This window comes from Gouania willdenowi, unplaced genomic scaffold (assembly GCF_900634775.1).
Source record: "Gouania willdenowi unplaced genomic scaffold, fGouWil2.1 scaffold_55_arrow_ctg1, whole genome shotgun sequence".
Taxonomy (NCBI): Eukaryota; Metazoa; Chordata; class Actinopteri; order Blenniiformes; family Gobiesocidae; genus Gouania; species Gouania willdenowi.
In genome coordinates, this window is record NW_021145219.1 from 1,556,798 (window position 1) to 1,580,084 (window position 23,287).

The window sequence follows — 23,287 nt, forward strand, 5'->3', positions numbered from 1 at the left end:
TTATTAATGCAGATGATGATTGAAAGACATTACCTTATTAATCTGCATTCAGATGTTAATCTTGTTGTGAAAGCACTTGCTAAACATTTCTGTTGTTTTAAATGTAATATGGATTTTCTGTGGTTTAAGTACGAGACAAGGGGTTTTTCTTATTTATTCATATCAATGCTTAATAATACAGAACAGCTGGAAAAATAATAATTTAATAGTGTTTATGGAATGGAACTCTTTAATAGTACGTATATCCAAACCAAACTCACTTTTATTAGCAAATATAATCACTACTTACTGAAAACCAAATAGAGCTCCAGAGTGAGCTAAGTGTTAATTGATGGTATGTAAGCCTAACTATTGTTTAGTGTTATTTGTTCTCTCTTCTTCCCGTTAATCTTTCTATTTAACTAGCATTTTATCAATTTTGTTATGCTTTGATATGTCGGCTACAATGTTACCTCTGACGTGACTAGCAAAAATGTAATTTAAACCTATAACCTAAATCCAACAAGAAGACTGCAATTTTGAATTTAGCAGGCCAAATTTGGCGATTTTTGGCCAAATCACACCATCTTTATAAGCAAACGCCTCCGAGAGCGTTCATAATTTCCACTTGAAATTTGGGATTTATGTTGTTGACAGGTTGGAGTCAACAACATAAACTCACCACGTTGTTAAAATGGTGAGTCTTTACCACATTGCCAGGCCTACCAGGGGGTGCAAATGAGTTATTTGAAAATTTCCAATCAAAACCCAAAGCCACGGTTCAAAATTGCCCACAAGTTTGTTGTCAACAACTTATTATTCTCTGGAGCAGAGCGCTGTTCACCGCAGCTCCGCAGCAAAGCCTCCACGGTGTGCACCACCATCCTGCCCCTAGCCCTCACACCACATCATCACGGCTACCTGAAGCTGACGCTAACCACTCCATATAAGCCAAGGAATAGACTAGGGCTGGGTATCAATTCAAATTTCCCAAATCGATTCGATTCACGATTCTCGATTCGATTTACTTTTGATTGATTTTTGATTCAGTTAAGGATATCACGCAGTACCAATTTTACTTGGATATGGAAGACATTCTCATTAAAAGTAATGATGCAAATAGTAGAAACTACAGCTTTAATTTGGTGCATTAGTAAAAATATGAATATTTACATTAATAATAGAACCTCATGCTACATTAATCATGTATGTTTTTTTTAACATGACCTGAGCAGAACAAAAATGCAATGACTTAAATCAATTCAAAGCACAGGACAGGCTGTGTAAATAGTGGGGTTGGGGTCGGTGGCGGGATGTGCTGGGTGCTCGGCTGCTTGGGACTTCCTCGGATGTGTGTGTGGGGGGCGGTGGCTGCCTCTCAGCCTGGGATCTTGGGGGCGTCTGGGGGGTTGCTCGGCCGTGGGGGGGTGGCCTGGGGCTCCCTGGCCCCCACTCTTTCTGCTGGCCTGGCTGCATCTGCGGGCCCGGGGCAGTTCCGGGGTTTGCGGTGGTGGTTTTTTGCATATATACTGGTATACGATGCACTGGCACGCCTTGGGATGTGGGATAAAACTCATACTGGGCTTAACTTTAGACACGTTAATCCCAAATACCTGCTTTAGATATTACCACTCACTCATTCCCCCTGTCCACAGCCACCACCATTATAGCTAAGCTTCACACTTGTCACTATACTGGCTTGATTACACAACATAATAAGCACAATATGCTCTACAACTTCACATCTCACCCTCACTGGAAAACAATCTATTCTTCCCCACCCTTTCTATTTCCTACCTTGAGTCTCTCCTCCCTGCTCCCTTTCCCCTCCCCCTCCTTCTCCACTTAGGTGTAACACTGCTCTCCCTTTTTATATCCTCCCTATAATAAAAGATTTCTTACCCTTCCTTAGGGAGGGCTGGTGATGGTCACAATTAAGCAATAAAATAAATCAATTTATTTTATTGCAATAACAAAACATGCATTGCTGTCTCATAATGAATGCACTTCTAGTTGTGTTGACCTTTGACAGCATGTGCAGACAAGAGAAAAAAAAAAAAAAGGTGTACATACAGTACATACTCGGTACTCTGTAGTGTTATAAAGAAGTATATTTGCGGGTGCAAAGTAAAATAGTGAGTGCGATTTCCCTGGTTTAATTTTATGGGACATGCACATGATAAATGTGTTTGTTTGTTTTACCTATTTGTATATTTTTTTTCATTTGGTGTATTTTTCTGTAATATGTTTTTTGGAGTCATATGTATTTTTGTATCTTTCTGTTTTTGTGCATTTTTTGTATAATTATTGTTTTTTGTTCCCATTGTAGTGTGATTCTGGAGTCATTTTGTGTATTTTTTGTATAAATGTTTAGTTTTTTGTATTTTGAGTCATTTTCATATTTTTGTTGTTTGGTGTATTTTTCTGTAATGTATGTTTTTTGGAGTCACTTTTGTGTTTTTTTTTAGCCTTTTGTATGTTTTTGTGCATTTCTGTTGTCATTTTGTGTACTTTTTGTATAAATATTGTTAAGTGTTCTGTTTTATTTTACTCATTGGCTACCTCCATCTCCTCCCTCTGTAAATTATCTCTTACGCAGGCGCGTCAGCCGCGCGCATGCACATAATCCGTGACAGGTTGTTAAGCGATAAAAAGGGAAAAAAAACACCTGGAAGTAGCACGAAAAATAAACGTTTTGTAACACCAAAGTCGTAACTCTTTCTAAACAGCTCTGTGTGCGTTCAGCATGTACAACCCGCTGTAGTGAAAGATAATCCTACGCATGAAAGCCTTTTACAGGCACATGCACACTAATAGCGTTGTAAAGATTACAATATTTTGTTACCTACTACGATAAATCCTAATTCTAACCTGAACCCTAACCCTAAAAGTTAAAGGAAAGATCATAACCTTTTTTCAAAATGAGGGACGCTCATGCGCAGTTTGCCAGGTACGCATGCCCACTGTCTACCGTAGGAAACTTTCACGGTAGGTTTATTCTTCACTACACTGGCACTCTCACACGCACGCACATCAGCCGTGTGTGGGTGTGTGTTACCATTATAGCTGCTAGCATCTTAACACATAGACTAATATAAGAAGAAACACTCACCTTGCGCCAAACAAACAATAATCATAGTGGCACCGTGTGGTGGACCCATCTGCTCACAAAAAAGTTACATTCCTCTGTCTGAAGAAGCAGAATGTTTGTGATATGGTCGGCTAATGACCTTCAGCACAGCCGCCGCCCACAGTCATGGAGACGGAGGAGGAAGTGAAGTCCGTGACCCGCGATTTAAAGGAACTTTGGAATCACAGGAATAATTTTAAATAACCATGAAACATTAACTTAAATAACTTTTAGCAGTACAAAAAACGCGGTCATTTGCTGCTGGAATGCAGGGAACAACTATTTCCCATGTCCATGAAGGCATCATGTTTACGTGCAGCTTTCTCTGCTAAGTTGCGGTGCGTGCCCTCCCCACCCTCTCCCCCTAGCAGCGCGAGGCGCTGTACTATTAATCTACAGGCAGCAAGACGTATTAAAAGGTTCGGTTCAAGGGTTTTATGAATCGATATCGGGCTATACAAAGGTGAATCGATTCAAATTAATTGATCGATTTTTTTTTTAAAATCCAGCCTTAGAATAGACCAAGTAAAAGAACACGTCTTACTGTCATAAAACCACAGAGAGCCACTGATTTGTTTATGGTCAGATTTAACACTTGTATGGAAGGATAAATGCTAACATGTCACACGTTGTGTGAAATAAATGTTAGCATAAATACTAATGTCACTATTCACTATTTTTTTATATTTTCAAGTGTTCACAAGACAACGCTGGTCCCATTAGACTAATGTAACTATTGAGATTATTACACCAAAATATATAGAATGTTTAAATCATCAGCTTGATCTGGTTTAATTATAGGAAATCAGAGAGTTATTTATTAACATAACTATGTATCTCATTATCAGATAAATGAAACAAGATTCAGCAGCAGTAAAAACACTAATGAAGTTATTTATGCTTTTCATGTGCTTTCTTAAAAAAAAAAATTCATTTTAAGTGAGAAAATAAATGAATTACATACAGTAGAGTGACCCACATGCACCAATATATTGCATAAAATATCAACTCATGAGCTCTTTAAATCAGCAGCTATTGTAGCTTTTTTTAATGTGTCTAGTATTGATGTATTCAAATATATTTGTTTTTGTAAGGAACCTGTTTACACTTTAAGTTGGGAATTTTTTAAATTTATTTATAGTTTTTTTATCGTGATGTTTATTGTTATGATAAATACCAGAAATTATTGGGATAATTTTTTTAGTCCATATCACCCATCCCTACTATGCATTGCAGTTTTCAACACATACTTCCCAAATGTTTACAGAAATGCTCTGGACATGTGGACGATCATTTATCAAGAAGATTAATTTTTACGAAACACACTTCCTGTGGCATTCGCCAAAAACGGAATGTTAGACATTTTTGCAAGTGACGAAACCTTTCATGTACAGTATGTTAAAGGTACCAAAACCTAAAATTTCATAACATTTTTGTAATTACTTTTTCAAAATTGACTCTGTAGCACCCCCTTGAACTTTTTAAATGAGCAGCCCCTCATTTTCACAAAATTTCAAAAATTCATAAAAAACAAATCATAGGAAGGTCAGAGGAGGCTGAAACATTTCATACACTGTAACCTATGGCCTACAAAGAAGTCCGTCACTTTAACTTTTTACAGAAATGTTCTTGGCCATTAGTAATGTCACTGCTTCATGCAGAAAACAACCATTTCACATGCTTATATCCCTGATTAGTAGCTTACCAACAACGTTTGAACGGTTGAGATTGGACTAACGGTTGAATTTCTGTGAATATTTTACTAAACCAAGTTCCTATGTGATCACCTCCCGTCTTCTTAAGCACGGCTAAAAAGCATCTAATCTCCTCATTGGTTTGTTAAATTGATATGAGGTTTTAAAATATTGTTCATTAGGTACTTGACCCTAATACAGCAAAGTTTGGTAAAAATATTCCAAGTGGTTATGCTACATTTTTTTACAGGCAATGCGTGTGTGACTGATCATTCACTCCTCCTCACCCTGGTCCTGGGTGTCAGATTACATATACACTGGTCATCACACAGAGCTCCTCACAGACTTAAAGCTGCAGTATATAGGGTCATGAGACGCACCACCCTCCTCTCCCTATTTTGAATCCTATGAACCCTTACCAGTATCCTCGTGAACGCGCACAACTGTGCAGCTCTTAGCAACTTTTTTCAAAATAGAGACTAGTGACCAATGTAGGGACTTTATCTTGTGTTGTTGGAGAGTTTTCTGATGTTTTAGAGACATGAAAGCATCTCTCACTTGCTGCTGTGAGTAGGGTTGGGTACCGAAACGCGGTACCAATATGGCACCGGTTCCGAAGTAAACGGTAGTAACCAGACTGAATAAGAACGAAAATTTTGGTGTCTCATTTGCCCTGTTGCTCATAACTGATAGCAAGAGGATAAAAGACCACATGGAATTTACTTAAAAGCCGAACAATGCACCATGTTTGATAACCTACGAGACCCAGAGCCATGCACGTCAGCAACAGCAGCAGCCAGTGTTGACCTCCTCTGACAAATTGAAGCGAGTCCCGTTCCCAGCGCTGCCAGTGTGGCGGACATCATCACAGATGATGGCAGCAGCCTTTCCTCTTTGGGTCAGTCCAGTACATTAATGCCAACTAATGGCAAGCTAGCAAACACCGTTGCCATTCAACGTGTGTCAACAACATATGAGCTATGTCCTATACTTCAACTCAGTGTCCGCTGACTTTCTGTTTAATGTTAAGCTCATAACAAATTGTGTTTGTAGACAAAATGTTGAACTTCAGCTTTAACACCAGATTTAAAAGGCAGAGTTTTGCATTTACACAGGAATGCAACAGATTGGCTAGCTCAGGGGTTTACTGCAACCTGCGGCTCAGTAGCCACACATGGCTCTTTGACTCTTTTGCAATGGCTCCCTATAGCTTTAAAAAATATATTGAAATTTTTTTTTTTTCTTTTTTTTTTTTTACAAAGGCTATTATTGATTATTGTATTATAGTTTGATATAATATTGTTTTACTGGATATTATTTAAATGGTTTTGTTTATTTATTGTTTCCATATATTACTTGTATATATATATATATGATTTAAGATAATATTGTATTCAGTTTGGCCCTGAAAATAAAAGGGTATGGTATTTTGACAAAGTGTATGTGGTTTCATTTTTTAAAAAGTACCGGTTTCCCTAGCTGTGAGGACAGTAAGATCCCAGCTGCAGAGCAGACAGACACTCCATGTCCAGACAGTAAATTAATTGTGCATTTTCTCTCCACCTTGTATTTGTTTCTCTTACTTTTACAGGCGATTTATCCCATCTGTTATCACACTCTCTGACTCTGTATGTGGGGTAGACTACGCACGTACTGAAAGCGTATCACTCTCATAATGACGTTGTAAGAAACATGATAATTTTCACCGGCATCACACAGACGTTCATGGGAGACAGATGCCCCACCTGCCGTACAAAATGATTTTGAACGCGGTCAGTAGGATGGAGTTTCCTTGTGCTTCAGCAGGTACGAGGGTCTGTTATCACTTGCAGTTTTAATTTTAAAGTATTATTTCTCATTTCTCAAACATAAAAGGTTAGAAAGCTTTAGTCTTAGGGCCTTCATACTTTGGTCTTTCCATTCATTAGCTCCTCATTCAGTACTGCAGCAATGTTTTGGCCTGTGTTTAATTAAAATATCACTCGTGGAGCATGTAGCTTTTCATTTCCCAATCATTGTCTCAATGAGTGGGCTTTAACTGTTATTTAGCTTTGAGCAGCACTTGAGGTCCAGCTGTCTTTAGTTATAGCTACTCTCTCAGCCTTCTCTATGGTGTCTTTTACTTTAGCGGACAAAGGACAGTCTTGATTAAGTGCAGGGGATTTCTGTCAAATGTGTGCTATGTAGGGAGCCGTGTGTCGACATGGGGCCGCGTGTCAACGTAACGGAAACACAAATCATCACACCTGAGAGCCCTGCTTTCATTCCATGCCCCCTCTCATTCTTTGCTTAGAAGACGTTTCAGTACTCGGATGTGTTGAAATACAGCCGCTCCACGGACATGTTGGTCTGTTTCCAGACAAGGGTGTGCAGACTGTCGTGTTTGCTGTGAATTTTGTTCACTGGATTTTTTTCGAGAATTTCATTTTGGTGTATTTTTATATCAAATTCCTATAATCAACCAATCTAAGGACAGTGAGACTCACCGATTAAGCTAATTTTCTCATGCTTTGCTCACTTCCCCATGTTGTCCTCACAGTTTCCTGAACATGTGGCTATGCTTTTCTTTCACAGCTGAAGTTTACATCGGAATGTCAAAACCTGCGGAAGCCACAGCATGCACACAGGAGGCTGCCAATCTCTTTCCCACATCCCACAATGTGCTGTATATGAGAGGGCAGATCGCCGAGCTAAGGGGAAACATGGACGAGGCCAAGCGCTGGTATGAGGAGGCTCTGTCCATTAACCCCACCCACGTGAAGACGATGCAGAGGCTGGTAAATGCACACACAAGCAGAACTTCATCAATTGTAAACCAAATAATAGTAAGTAGCTATTAAAGCATCCCTCTGTAAAATGTAGACCAAATTTATACACAACATAGCTTTGAGAGATTTATTGCATGCACTGTTTTTGTTCGCATAATCTCACATTTCACTGTAAATATACAGGTACAGTGCATCTAAAAAAATTAGATCATGAAAATTATTTAATATTTTTGTCACTCATTTAAGAAAGTTAAACCCATATATGATATAGGCCCATGACACATAGTGACATTTTTCAAGCCTTTATTTCAACCTTCAGGTCATCTGCATTGTTGGGTCTTGTATCTCTCACCTTCCTCTTGACAATTCCTCATAGATTCTCTATGGGGTTCAGGTCAAGCCAGTTTGCTGGCCAATCAAACAGAGTAACAGCATGGTCATTGAACCAGCTTTTGGTACCTTTGACAGTGTGGGCAGGTACCAAGTCCTGCTGGAAAATGAAATCTGCATTTCCATAAAGCTTGTCAGCTGGCTGAAAACCATATCCACCATCCTAGTTCCCATTGCAGCTGAGCAATTTGGGACAAAAAACACCGAGCTCACACCATAAGCCTATGCTCCAACACACTGAAAAAGAAAATGCAGCATATCATGGAAGAACTCAAGGCAGTTTAAGAAAGCAGGAGAAGTCGAGAAGGATGGTTTCTAGAATCTTTGGGCAATCTTTAGAAAGGAGCTCCTGACCCTGAGAAGAGCAGAAAGCCACAGAAGGAGAAGGAGAGAAAGGAGCTGAGCAGCCATCTTGGCAAACCCCTGCGTGTTGACCAAGCAACTCGGAGCCAGCTTCAACAACCACCTCATGTCACTTAGGCCCCATCCACACGGAGACAGGTTGTAGTCTAAACCATAGACTTTAAAAAGAATGGATGGGACAAGCTCCCCGGTGGAGTGAAGCTTTTATATTTAGAGCTTCCCCTGCTGACTGGCTGCAGTATGTCATAAACCCCGCCTCCTCAATGATAACAGGTAGGATGTGGGTAAAACTGTAAAGTTAAAATACTCGCCACATATTTTTTTCCAAACTTAAACTCTGCTGTGATTATTAGTTATTCTGCAGTAAACTGCTCTAAACCGTTGATTGAATTTCCAGTGGGAAAAATGCTTATGTTCTTGGCGTAGCTGGGCTGCATAAGTCATCATGGCAGTACACTAAATGGGTGCGGCGTGTAACCAGGGCTCCTCCTGCCGGACCCTACTGCGCAGACTCTCGTTTTAAAATTGCAAGATGGAAGCACCCCAAGCACTGAATTTTGGCTTCAAGAACTTTGAGTGAGAACAGCTACAGTGTGTGCCCACTGGTCTAAATGGTCAAGTTTTTTATCGTTTAGGCCTTGCGTCCACACAGCAACAAGGATTTGGAATGATGCCATAGCCCCACCTCTCTCTTAACTTGCATGCACGGACCCCCACAACAACAACAGTAACAATGGCAACAAAGCAACAGCTCTACCTTGTTGTCAGTCCACAAGCAAATCTCCTGTCATGTCTTTGTCTCCATCTTTTCCTCTTTTCTTTTGTACTAGCACAGTGCCTGTCAGAAGTATGTATTTATATAGTGGGGGCACTAGCATGACCAGAGAGGTGTCATTTGACACCTATACCTTTAAAGTCCAAGCTGGTGTCAGATGGCGGGTGTGAACAACTCAGCTTGTGACCATTGTTATGTTACTGAGGCCACTACTCCCCCCTCAGCTAGGGTGGGGGGGGGTGGCTGGGTTGGTTCAGGACACAAAGAACTTTGTGTTTCCCATACAGCAGCTACATAGAGGTTGCAACTTATATTTCAACTTTTGCAACAAAAAGTAGTAAGTAGTAATAGTGAGACGGCAACAGTTTGTTTGCATTCTTGGTGAAATTTAATAGAGATTTTGTGAACAATTCTGGCACTGCCACACCTCCTTTATGCATTTGCCACATGCAAACTTGTCACAATACATACAACGCTTGGTGGCACGGTTTTTCCTGCAGCAACACTTCACCTGGCACAATGCCCTTTTCCCCACATCAGGTGTGGGTGGTTGTTGCTGAAGGTTTTGCTCATTCACCTCCTTGGCTGCCATATGAGACTGGGCAAGCTCATTTGCAAGCTCCAGCAAGAAGTCCACCCTTCTCTCCTTGACCCCAGTGCATGCCTGATAAAGCACATGTGCGTTCAGCGCTGCAATGTCAATCATGTTGTAAAACACAGCCACTGGCCAACGCCGTGTTCCTGAACGCACAGTGTACTTTCGAACCATCTGGTCCATGACATCCACGCTGCATTTCATGCTGTTGTAGTCGGTGACTGTGTTCGGCTTTTTTTTCCGAGTAGCCTCAGTCTCCACCACGCTGTGCACGCTACTGAGGAGGCAGAAAGTCTTCTTTCGTTTGGGCACATAAACAGTCAGTGTGGCACCAGAGGTTGAAAACACTTGTGTGCTGAATTCCTCACGGGCCAAATTCTTTTTAGCTGAATCTGGAAGCTCCCGGCGAATCTTATTGACTGTGCCAAGGAGGGTGGTCTTCCGGCTGTGCAGTCGACGTGCTAGTGACAATGAAGTGAAAAAATTGTCGGTTGTAACAGTTCTTCCTTTGTCCATAAACGATTCCATAAGCTTCATCACCACATTTTCAGACAATCTCTCCCCAGGTGGACGACTGGGGTCTTTGCCAAGATATGGGATGATTTTGCATACATACTTGGATTTAAGGTCACATGCCACCCAGAACTTGATACCAAACTTGTCCGGCTTCGTTGCAATGTATTGCAAGAAAGAGCAGCGAGTCTTAGTTGGAAAAAGTTGCTCATCTATGGTGATGTGCCTGCCTGGGTTGTACGAAGTGATGCAGTTGGCAACAAAAGACCCCCAAACGTCAGAGATTGCAGCAAACCGGTCAGTCGCAACTCGTTCACCGCGTGTGTCCTTGTCGTCGAAGCGTAGATGCTGCATGATGTCCTTGAAACGGTTTCGAGCCATAATCCTGTTGATCAGGGGCGGTCCCAGTTTTGCTGACCATGCGTCATGCAGCGATGGAAGGCGGACAATCCCCCGCAGAAGCAGGATGGCAATGAACGCCATTAGTTCAGGTATGGCCATGAACCAGTTCTCATGTTGTGTCTGGAGTGCATGCTGGACAGTCCACTCCTGAATGGTCCGAAGCATTTCCAGAGTTATGAAGCAGAAGAAACTCTGTAAGCGACTCGTCACCTTTCTTCTGGCCAAAGCAGTTGGCTCTCCATCTGTGACGTGACCTTAAATTGGGCTGTGATGGAGAGGCCTTCCGACCTGTTCTTCACGCCACACTGTGCCGTCTTTTGCCATCTCTGTCAGCCACTCGTGTGTCTCCAGGCGACCTCTCTTTTCTGAAGGTGGCGAATCCTCCTCATCTATAGGGTGATCATATTTTTGAGATGTGATTAATGAAACATTAAAAACACAACTGCCATAATCAGCAAACAAAAAAAAAGGATGTTTAGAAAATCTTACCGGAAGAAATTTCAGAGTCAGAACTCAGCTGAAGGGATATTTCTTCTCCATCGGAGTCACAGGGGTTGGCGCCATTTAGGATCATCTCCAAAGCCTGCTGAGAGCTGTAAACTTTTGACATCCTTGCTTCTCAGTCGCCAGAGTCAGTGAAATATCTGCCCTGAGTTGGCTATTTATTCACCTTGAGGTGAATTGTGCTTTGTGGAAGGGTGGGCGCAGGTGTCATCATCGTTCACACCTTCGCCCACCCTTCCACAAAGCACACACGATAAGCCTTTTCAAACTTTCACTATGGTTCAGTACTTCCGCATTGGGTCAAAGGTCAAGAGGGATAATGTCAGCATAACTGATGGTGTAAACAGAGATTGAGATTGTTTTTCCCTGTTTAAGCATTGATTCTTTGTGCATCTTGTGCACTTTCTTCAAATTTGTAAAATAATAGCTTAATAAAATAATTCATGGACCTGGTTAGTGAATGGTGGACCTCGTGAATTTACCTTTTTAAAGTGAGAACTCAAACAGTCCTTTTCACACTCGGAAATCTTGCTTTACCATAAATAGCAACAATACATTTGATTTATAAGCACAAAAACAATAAAGGTAAATAGTGAAAATACAGGAGTAGGAAACAGGAGCTTGGTTGCTTTATTACTGTTTTTCTTTTTCTAATTTTATTTATTGTGGTTTATTAATTGATCACAACACACATGGCTCATATTAATTTGGCCATTCTTATCCAATAATTCCATATAATGTTATTTGGATTAACAAACATCATCTACGTGGAAGAAACACTGGTTTCTCAACACTGGCCATCATTTACACCAACCCCCAAAGTTTGTCACTGCCCAGCTGCACATTCTGATCGAATGGCTGCATTTACATAAGAGAGGTGGCCCACTGAGTTGCAAATCAGTGTCATTTGGCGGCCTCTGGGCAGGGCAACAGGAGTAAGAAAACCTTGGGCATGCTAGTGTTAAGTATGGCCAAATGAGTATTTGTTTGAAGGCTGGATGTACAAAGAGGTGTACATACTCAGTACTCTGTAGTGTTATAAAGGGGTTTATTTGCAGGTGCAAAATAAAATAGCGTGTGCGATTTCCCTGATTTAATTCTATGGGACATGCGCATGATACATTTTCTTGTTTTTTTACTCATCTTTATATATTTTTTTGTTTGGTGTATTTTTCTGTAATGTATGTTTTTTGGAATCATTATGTGTATTTTTGTATCTTTCTGTTGTCTTTTTGTGCATTTTTTGTATAATTACTGTTTTTTGTTGCCATTGTAGTGTGATTCTGGAGTCATTTTGCGTATTTTTGTATCTTTTTTGGTGTAGTTTTGTGCATTTCTGTTGCCATTTTGTGTTTTTTTTGTTTAAATATTTAGTTTTGTGTATTTTGTGTCATTTTCATATTTTTGTTTGGTGTGTTTTTCTGTAATATATATTTTTTGAAGTCATTTTGTGTTTTTGGAGCCTTTTTGCATATTTTTGTGCATTTCTGTTGTTGTTTTGTGTACTTCCTGTATAAATGTTGTTTAGTTTTTTGTTTCATTTTACTCATTTAGTATATTTTTATTATAAATACCTTATGTGTGGCGTGTTTTGAGATGTGTATGTGTGTGTGTGTGTGTGACTCGGACTCTCTCCATCTCCTCTGTGGTTTCTCTCACACACACACGCGCATCAGCCACATGCATGCACATACTCCATCACAGGTTGTTGAAATACGCGAGACACAGCATGTTAGTGTTAGACAGAGGTGAGAGCGCTGGAACTGAGCAAGAGAGGTAAGAGCAAGACGTAAGAGAGTGTGATAAGGGGGAGCGAGGCCTTTTATAAACATGTCAAGAGGTTATCTGATTGGTCAAAACACATCTGCAGCGTGGGAATGAGTGAAACCTGATTGGCTGGCAGAAAGAAGCGGGAGGCTTAACTTTCCTGTAAAAGAAGACAAGATGGTGGGGCTGTCCCACATGTGCTTCTTAAACAAAGAGTCATAAAACTAGATAGGGTGTTACCATGTTAGGTCTAAAATGGAGCATGGGTGTGTGCCAATTGCATGAACCCTTGAAAAATGACTTTCAATTGATTATCCCTTAAATGACTGATTTGAATTATTTCTAGCTTTAAGCATAACAAAGGAGGACAAATACACTTTTGATCAATGATCATGGAATATGAAGTTATAAACATTTCCCTTGAAATGTGATTGCATTAGTGCTTAAATATGTCAGATGGAGGCACACGATGAATCTCTTTCCTGTAGACAAATGGTTAAAATTGAGGTCCCATATCTGAAATTTGTTTAAATCACAGTTCTGCCTTTAAAGCATCAGATGGTGTATAGGTTTTATTTTTATTTCTTCCTTTTTAATCTTCATGTTGAAAAGGATGTCTCTGGTGTTGGGTGTCAGGTTACATCCCTGTTATCTCTGTGGGATGTCTGTTCTTTGGGGAGGATGGGTGTCAGCAAAAAGTCTGCAGGAAGAAGGGCTGGGATTTGAAGAAATGTTCCTTGGTCCATTTTTCCATTGTCTGTTTTTGAGTCATAAAAGTGTAATAAAATTCCAAACGTGCGACAGTGTTTTTACCGCCTTTTGACCATCGACCAGGGTTCCTACATTAGTGAGCAATTACATGGACAGTTATATGGTTTAAACAATGTGAAACTTGTCAGAAAAAGACTCACCATTGGCTCAAATGATCTATTCAGAGAGCTCCCGTGAAATGTTTGAGATGCTGATGACCAAACTCCATAGCCATTGTAGCACCAATCAGAAAATTAACAAAACTGCAAAACAAAACGTAAAGCTCCAAACTACATAAGTGAGTAAGTAAATTAAAGTATTATCTACAATTCGACTGTCTATTTTTTATTTATTTTTTTAAATCAAAATCATTGTTTAACTTTGATGTGCGGCACCACAGGTAATTCGCAGTTTTCCAGATGGAGTATTGAACAGGTTGTGTTCAATACCGACAAGTAAATTCAACTCAGTATAAAATGCTTTGGTACTACTAATAATAATAATGGATCCTTTATTACTCACCGTATTGAAATTCTTTCCCTGCATTTAACCCATTTTCCCCGAGGGGTTAAGGGACTTGCTCAATATCCCTCAGTGATGGTCCAAGTGAGATTCGAACCGGTGACCCTGCCCCACTAAAAGCACTCCGATACATCAATCGCCAACCCAGCTGCCTCCCGAGAATACGTACCTTTTGTGCTTGAGGCCCCAGGTTTCATCAGGTAAAGAAAGACACTCAGGAGTGTTAAAAAGCATGTTACGACTGGATAAAATATTACATCTGATAGTGTCAATCTTTCCACTAAAGTGGTCTGCAAATTGTTCACGAGACTCAGAGGGGGTGATCTATAAACTGTTAAAATCAGGCAACAATATTGTTGAACAAATTGTCAAGCAAAGCAATAGATATGGATACCCATACAATTAAAAAGAAGAATATTCATATAAACACCCACACGTATAAATATAGTAAACAAAATTTACTAAATAAAAGTAAATGAAACACAGAATAAAAATGTAACACAGCATACTGATATTTAGAAAAAAATTAGTAGACAAATTTAAAATTATATATTTAAAAAATAATTTTTGCGTACTTTTGTTTGGTAATAGATAAATAAATGGTACGTAATATCACATTTTTTATCACAGTAATAATAACATTATTATTAATAATAGTAATAATAATAATAATAAATATATCAAACCAACATCCAACTGTAGCAACATTTGATTTACAAATTTCTTCATCATGAAAACCCTGAACTTACAACTTTTGCGCAAATTGAAAAGCAATTCTACATGACTCTATAGTGGGAGAATTTTTTCGCAATTGTGCACATAGGTGAAAAACTTTGTGCGAACAGAGAAAATTTACTTAATTATTGCACGACGAAGTGGAGTGCCTGTGCCCGGTGTGCTTCCCGAGTCTACTGGCTCTGAAAGCGGAGTCAGCATCTGTACCCCTTTTTGACCAAAAAAACTGAGTTTTGTTCGGGGCAATTGCCAGAGCTTAGTTGGTTGTTGTTTATCTTAAGAACCGTGTGTGCAACTGCTATTTACTATATAAATGGGGCAGCACTTACAAAACTACACTACAGCCATTAATCATTAGCAATATCCATTGTTCACAAAGCTGGATATCAGGATCATACAAAGCCATTATTCTTACACACACATTAAAAGTGAAAGACCTCATTAATAAAAAAACAGCGCAAATAATGTTTAAGGCAAAAAAAAAATTACTAGCAACAAATATTGAAAAAAAATTTATAAAAAAAGAAGGGCTTCATCATTTAAGAGGGCTAGTTAATTTTAAAATACCAAGTTTTCGTAGACCAGGAAAAGTTTTTATATTTCTGTTTGGGTAGTTAAGATATGGAACAGTCTGGATGAGGAACTCAGGAACTGTCCTTGCATGAAGCAATTTCAAACAATATATAAAGAAAGGATTTTCAAAAGATGAGGATGATCTTGAGCAATACATTTCTATTTTGCTTAACTAGTGCAAGGCTGGTGCTTTGAAATTCTGGGCCAGGGAGCAAAACCATTGCATAGGGCCCACCCCACCACCACCACACTCATACACTCACCCCCGACTAGCGACATAGACCAATTAGGGCTGGGCGGTATGGCCTTTTTTTTTTTTTTTTTTAAATCTCTTGATATTTTCAAGCTATCAAGTATATTTAGATGTACGATATACAAGTATTTTGTATGTATATACGTATATTTTGCCCTTGCCTTGAGATGATGCTTTGATGCATACAATTGAACCAGAATGACAATGTTCAATATATATTGATGTTTTCTCTGTGATGTAATACGTTATGCTATAATATTATAGCATAAAGTACCTATTAGTTTCTCTTTTCAGAGGCAAACCCTTAAAATAAGGTATGCCATATGTCACACGGGGACCTTTATTAACATAAGTGTAGAGAACAATATTATAACTTATAAAACAAATTATGTGCCTTTGTGCACATTTTAAAAACAACTTAAGCTGACCAAAGTGCTGTACAGTTTTTTTTGTTTTACTACAATTAACTCACTCAGTGCCATTGACGAGATATCTCGTCATTTCAAATCTAAACGCTCAGTGCCATTGACGAGATATCTCATCATTTGCATTTTTTCACGGGGATTACTAGAAAACACCCTGGTGGAGGTCTCTCATCAATATCTAAGCTGTGGGGTGTTGTAGTGACCAACTGTGTCCTGAAGATGGCAACAGTACACCTTTAGATGAGAGATTAGCCACTGATGCTACCCAGCAAAGGAGGAAGAAGCAGGAAAAGATGTGAGATAATGGCGCTATGAAGTGATATTGTGACGTATCCAGCAGCTCACAGCACCACATACTAACACAGAACATGTGTGGACCTGAGTGGATTATTGATAATGTTGTGATCGTGAGATAAAACCATCAACTAACCGGGCCAAACGGGTCATCCCTGCGTGTCGGGAGGAGGGGGGTTGTGGAGGTGGGTATAAAATACCCCCAGCCTGTGAGCCAGATAGCAAAATAATAGGTGACATGTAGGAAGTAGCAGCACACCTTTGGATGTGAGATCATCCATGCTCATTGGAGCTCAGAGGGAGAAAGAAAGGCGTTTACGAGACAGAAAATGGCGCTACGTGCAGAGCTGACGTTCCCAGCAGCGCACACTCCGACCAGAGCAAGTGTGGAATTCATGGATAATGTGGCGATTGTGAGATAAAACCATAAAAAAACGGGGTAAGCAGTGACCCTCTGCATGTCTGGGAAGAGGAGGATGTTGCGTGTGTGCAGACTGACGGGAGAGAAAGTTGGAGGAACGCCAAAATACAGTAAGAAATCCATTCAACTCTGACCCAGATAGATAAATAATAATAATTTTGCCATCATCTGTGTTTTTTTTTTTTTTTTAGTTTTATATAAGGAAACAATGTTCAGATGTTAGAGTTGTCACTAAAGCAAAAAAAAAAAAAAGCTTTAAAGTCACTGACGGGGTTTTTTTTGTTTTACAAAAAGGCTTTTTTCTCACCTTTTTGCTCTGAAACTGAAAGATTTGTGTAAAACTTGCTCCATTCAACGGCTGATTACAAAAGAACGAAACAAGCCAGAAACAATTTTTTGATGAAAGTAGAGGCTTCAATCTTTCAGAATCTGGTGTCAGATTTCAGATAGTCATAGTAGAAAATATTCTGTGGGTCAAAATGCTCAAAAACGGCTCGCACTGAGGGGGGTAGGATATCTCAGAATGGCTGGCACTGAATGAGTTAACTATCAATTATTGAGGGGGGGGGTGACGACACATTTTGACACATTTTTGAAAATAATTTGTATGGGGGGAAAAGAAAAACTTAAGAGCAACTTAAAGGGCCTCTTGTACTGAGTGACCAAAAATAAACAATAATAATCAGAGTTTTATTTTTTGGGAGGATTGGGGAGGAGGGCCCCCCTGCAGGCCTGGGCCCGGTGCAATTGCTCCTGTTGCAACCCCCATAGAACCGGCCCAGACCTACTGTATATATTTATGGTGCTGTTTGTTTGTTTTCTATTTGTAAAATTGTTCTTTGGTATGTGTTGACTGTGAGAAACCCGCCTCGTGAGGAAAGCCAGTACTAAGGTCAGGGAGGGGACTGGGAGGGAAAGGAGATTTATGCCTTTTCTGCCATTTGACTAACCAGAAATATCATTATAGATATCAACAACATAATTATGACGAGTCAAAATTGACTTTCGTTACAATGACGGAGATATCTATAACTCAGTGGTGGCTGGACAATAGAGGGTGCTCGGGCGGCGTCCCACCACTCACCACATACGTTTAAGACATAAATCGAATCTTTACCGTTCACTCTTGAAAGGTTGTACATGTGCAGTAACCCAGATATCGTTTGCGGCTGCGCAGAGTTGAATGCAGCTGCTCAGACCCAACATGGTTAAAGACAGGTATTACCCATTTAAAGCACTTTTAAGAAAAGGCAAAGAAACATGAACAAACTAATTTTAATTATTTCAAATATTTTGTAAACTAGGTCTTAAATTATATTTTGTCAGGTCTTAAATTATGTATGTTCATTTACCATTTCCTTTTTCACCCCTTTTTTTTTAAGTACTTGTTAAACTAACTAGTGACACATACTCACTCACTCATTGTATTTGTTCTTGCTTGTTTATGGGTTTTTAAAGCAGTTCTGTGACTGCAATTTTCCTTATTTGTTCAAAGCTGCACAAACCCTGTTTTTAGTGTATGTCTAATTTGGAGTTGTCCTCTCACTTGGAGATAACACAAACTGCTGCATTGTAAAACACTATGCAGTACAAGACCGCCATCAAGGGGAGAACATGTGCAATAACACTCACCGAATACAATTCTGTCACACGGGGAGTAAGAGCGCAGATATAAGCGCTGGCTGCCCTATCGGCGTGGCTCTGGCCGTCTGCTGGGCGTAGGCCTTTCCTCCTCTACTGGGATCTCGGGCGGGGGGCTCTCTGGGCCTTCCCCTTGTGGGGTTGGGTGCTGGGGTGTGGATCAAGGTGGGGGGGTGAACGTTGACGGGGGGCCTTGGGGTTGGGGTTGGTGGCGGGGAGCACTGGGGCCTCGGCTCCTTGGGGCTTTCTCGGGTTTGTATGTGGGGGACTTTGGCTGCTTCTCGGCCTTGGATCTCAGGGGCATTTGGGGGGCTGCTCGGTCGTGGGGGGGTGCCCCGGTGCTCCTTGGCCCCCGCTCTTTCTGCTGGCCTGGCTGCGTCCTTGGGCTGGGGCGGTTCTTGCACAAACATTGGTCATAGATGCACTGGCATGCCCTGGGCTGCTTACATTTCACTATCGGCTGCAGCAGCCAGAGCAAGTGATATCACACACATTGTGATTGAAAACCACAAATTTTTATAAATGGATGAAAAGCGCATTTATAACACTTTCCGCTGACATAATCTCAAAAATCACAAGGTTTGAATGTAAATCAAAGGAAAAGAGGCTACGAGGAACAAAAGTGAAACTAAAAGAACGTCACATTGAGAATGGTTGCTCACACTCGCCTTCCACTCAGAAATATGAATTATGTTGAATAAAACATAATGTGACTAAAAATGTCTCTGATCCCTTTTTCTTGAACCACAGAGTCTGTTTTAATCAGTCAGTTATAATCTGATCCGTTTTATAGTCCTTTATCGTAGCGCAGGGTTCCCTCCTCTTCCATAGACTTCCTAACCCAGCTATTTCTGATTAGTTCCCCCTGGAAGCAAATATATCCCAAAATATGTATACAGAAATGACAGGTCACCATTCAAAGCAATTGCATGCAATGGGTATTGGTTCTTGGTATCGGTGGACATCCATGAGTACAGTGGCACAGATACCGATATTTTTATCGGTATCAGTCCATCCATAGTTATGTCATGACATGCCTCAGGCACACTGAGGCAAGAAAGGCTTGGAAATGAAAGGTATTTCTCCTATACTTTAAGGAACTCACTGCTTTTCATGCAAGTTTCATGGGACCAAATTAAGTGCTACTTTCTTTTCCATTTGTCCACATTTTACTACAGGGTCTGATTCTGCATCAGCTGCAGCGGTACAGTCTGTCAGAGAAGGTGCTGAGAGACGCTGTGCAGGTCAACAGGTGGGTGGTGAAAACCCAGTTTAAGGATTTTTTTGTCAGCACACTTGGGATAATCTTCCATGTAGTTCAGAGGGAACAATTACTTACCCTGTGCATGTGTGTTCCTCCTAGTACGGCTCATGAAGTCTGGAACAGTCTTGGCGAGGTGCTGCAGGCTCAGGGAAACGCTGCCGCAGCCACCGAGTGTTTCCTCACTGCCTTGGAGCTAGAGGCCAGCAGCCCCATCTTGCCTTTCACCATCATCCCCAGAGCCCTATAAGATACCTACGCACCCCTTGTAAAATTGTACACTACAACTCGTTCCATCAGCCATGTGTATGAATGGCTAATGCAAGTGCCCATACATTTGCAGTGTGTCAACCTCAACATTTTGTGTCAAGTTAATGCGCGTATGTGTCAACATTTGTCTCCACACAAGTTGTACATGGATGTTTCTTGTAATACTGCATGTTTGTAAGACAACATAGTTGAGTTCTATGTATGTGTATATACTGCTGCATTGGTCTGATTATGTATCTGTAATTCTGGATGTGTGTGCTTGTTATCCCCACCTGTTCAAAGATGTAATAAAGATTTGAGTCACTACCGGCAGTGCTTTCACAAGCCCATAGTTTACATGTTCTAAATATGCACACATACATAGAATTCTTGAAAGACAATCCTGAAAAGTAAAAAATGTAGTTGACACATTTAGCTGACCAAGAGCATGAAGTGAGGGTAGGCATTACTTTTAAGAGGTACACAATATTGTGTTTGATATATAGATGAGATGCTCTGACAACATTTGGTCTCCATTTCAGTTAGCTTTCAAACTTAATTTGCCGCCAAAATTTCTGAAAATCTTTTTTCCCAACTGCACTATCCCTGTCAATATGAAATTTGTGATTTAACACCAGCCTCATCAATTTAAGATGACAATGCTTATAGAAGCCCAGTAACGTACTTTGGAAGCGATAACTTTCCATCCATTCATCCATCTTCATACCCGCTTATTCCCGTTTATCAGGGTCGCAGGGGAGCGATAACTTTGTTTTTGGTAATTTTCTGAAATGCCATTTTTTGAATGTATAGAAACTGAATAAACATTCTGTAGTATTTCCCACATTAATTAATTAAATAACACTGGTTGGAGCAGCCAGGATGGACTGGAGATTCTGGTCAGAGAATCAGGAGGACTGGATGATTTAAGAATGCTTCTTTAATGATTACAGCTGATTGTTCCAGAATGACAGCGTATATACTTTCATGTAAGTGCATATGTATTTGTGTATGTGTGTGGTTTTAGAACAGATGACGCACACATGGTAGCTCTGTCAGAACAGGACATGGAACAATGTTCAACACTCAAAGGAGCACGTATAGAAACACGGAACAAACATTAGTTCCCCCCAGTCTTCCCAACACATTGATTATTTTTTTAACACAGAGGCGCAAATCTAAAAGCTTTCAGTTTGATTATTTTATAGTTAATGAAACAATCTCTTCAGTGTGCAACAGTCTAATTTCAGCCCTTTTTAATTCAAAGTCCATTTAACACTTAGAATTAACTAACTGGTCCAATCAGTTCAGGTGGACCAGTATTGCAGAACTGTTAACTCCAAATATGCTTTTTATTGATGGGTAAGTGTGAGGAAACCATGAGTGATGCACTTCTAAAAAGTGTCTGATTGCCTGCTGCATCCATATGCATCTGTTGTTTTTTGTCCTCTCACAAAAAATCTGACTTTTGCATTGTGAATAAAAAGGTTCTTGTATGTTGTATTGTTCCAAATGCATATTCACTGTTGTTCTTTGAGAGATTAAATAATACCTCATTTTTGTAGAGTGATGCTATAGAGTGACCTAAATATTGAGGAGGGCAATAAACGGAGCTGTAAAAATATAATCAATCAAAAAGCTGGTTCATTGCTTGTGTTTGATGATTGAATGCTGACATTGTGTATTGGTTTCCCCAGCTCTGACATTGAGGCCAGCGGTGTGTGTTACCATCTCAGGTGTGTGTCTGTCAGTGGACATTTGTGTTCCACCTTGTGTGGAAGACTATTGTGGAGACAGCTTTAGTCTCATTACACATGCCTCCCGAGTGAACTATCAGGTGTCCATAAGGCTGCTTCTGGTGACGGAGACTGTAATTTACATTCCTCAGATAATGGTTCCTTTTGTCTCAGAGCCCATTAAAACAAAAGCTTAAATGTTTTGCATTAAATCTAAGAAACCCACTTTGTGGCAGAGACTCTGGCCAGGTTTACATGGGAGCTTTAATTCCTCTTAAATTCAGAATAAAAGTGAATTCATCTTTAAACTGAATACACGTAATACCTAATGCAAATTTAATTACGAAATAAAATCCAGATTAGGTGGCTGGTTTATTCGGGTTTTAATTCCAAATAATTAATTCCTTTATCTTGTAACAGTGATGGTGAAAGAATAGTAGGGATCATCAACAAATTTGGCTTAAATACTTTGATAATTGAGGCAACATGAAGGAGCACACAGGATCTTGAAAAATTCAATTTATAATGGTTTTGTTAAAGTGATATACATTATTTTAGCCTTATTCAGAGGGCCAAAGTTGAAAATGTTCTCTGTTTTCTCAGTGTGTTGAAGCCATATAAAAAATTAAGTTGTTCTCTTAAGGTTTCAAGTTGCAATGCTAAAATTCACTTCAAAGGGCCCAAACTAATGTTTTCTCAGCGTGTTGCAGCTGTTTTAAGCCATACTAAAAAATTAAGTTGTTTTCTTAAAGTTGCCAGCTGCAATGTTAAAAATCACTACAGAGAGCCCAAACTAATGTTTTCTCAGCGTGTTGAAGCTGTTTTTCGGCCATATTAAAAAATTAAGTTGTTCTCTTAAAGTGTCAAATTGTAATGCTAAAAATCACTTCAGAGGGCCCAAACTGATGTTTTCTCAGCGTAATGAAGCTGTTTTAGGCCACAGTAAAAAATGTAATTGTTCTCTTAAAGTTTCCAGCTGCAATGTTAAAAATTACTTCAGAGGGCCCTGTTATGGCAATTTTTATATTCATCATAATATCGTCAAATGTGTGTTCATGTGTACAATTTGTCATGATGACTCCATTACTCTTCGCACTTTTGAACAGCTGAATCATGTTAGATTAAACAGTACAGATCGTATTGTACTCAGTGCAACACAGAGTCTCTGCTGAAGGCCAAAACTCAAACTCACGTGCAGATATGCACGCACACACACACTATCAAGGACAGATAAGAGTGGTGCCCAATCTTCCTCATAATATACACGTCTTCATCATCCTCAAATGTTTCCACTGTTGGGCATCTGACTCCCTCCTTCTCCTCACCTCAGGGTGGAACTTTTTCTGTTATCTGTATAAAAGCTTAAGCTGTGAAACTGTTAGTTAGAGTGGGTCTTGCCTTTTTGCTCTGCCACGAGCCTTTTGCCTTTCATTCTTTCAGGATGGAAGCTTCTTTTTTACTCCTTTTTTATTTAATTTTATAATAAATCTTTTTTTTATAAAATCATCAATGCCTCACCTGGACTCCATCACTCAACCAGAGCAATA

The 23,287-nt window shown here is 39.9% G+C and overlaps 1 protein-coding gene across 4 annotated transcripts in view; it reads left to right on the plus strand.

Annotated features, from left to right (window-relative positions):
* The window catches only part of ttc7b (tetratricopeptide repeat domain 7B), a 92,316-nt gene extending 70,811 nt beyond the window's left edge, over positions 1-21,505 (plus strand). For all 4 annotated transcript variants that reach the window (XM_028442523.1, XM_028442524.1, XM_028442525.1 and 1 more), the window contains 3 exons: positions 7,378-7,580; positions 19,673-19,746; positions 19,858-21,505. In XM_028442523.1, the coding sequence (XP_028298324.1) occupies positions 7,378-7,580; positions 19,673-19,746; positions 19,858-20,005 (425 nt within the window). In that variant the 3' untranslated portion in view covers positions 20,006-21,505. The remainder of the gene's footprint in view (positions 1-7,377; positions 7,581-19,672; positions 19,747-19,857) is intronic.
* The last annotated feature ends 1,782 nt before the right edge of the window (positions 21,506-23,287 follow it).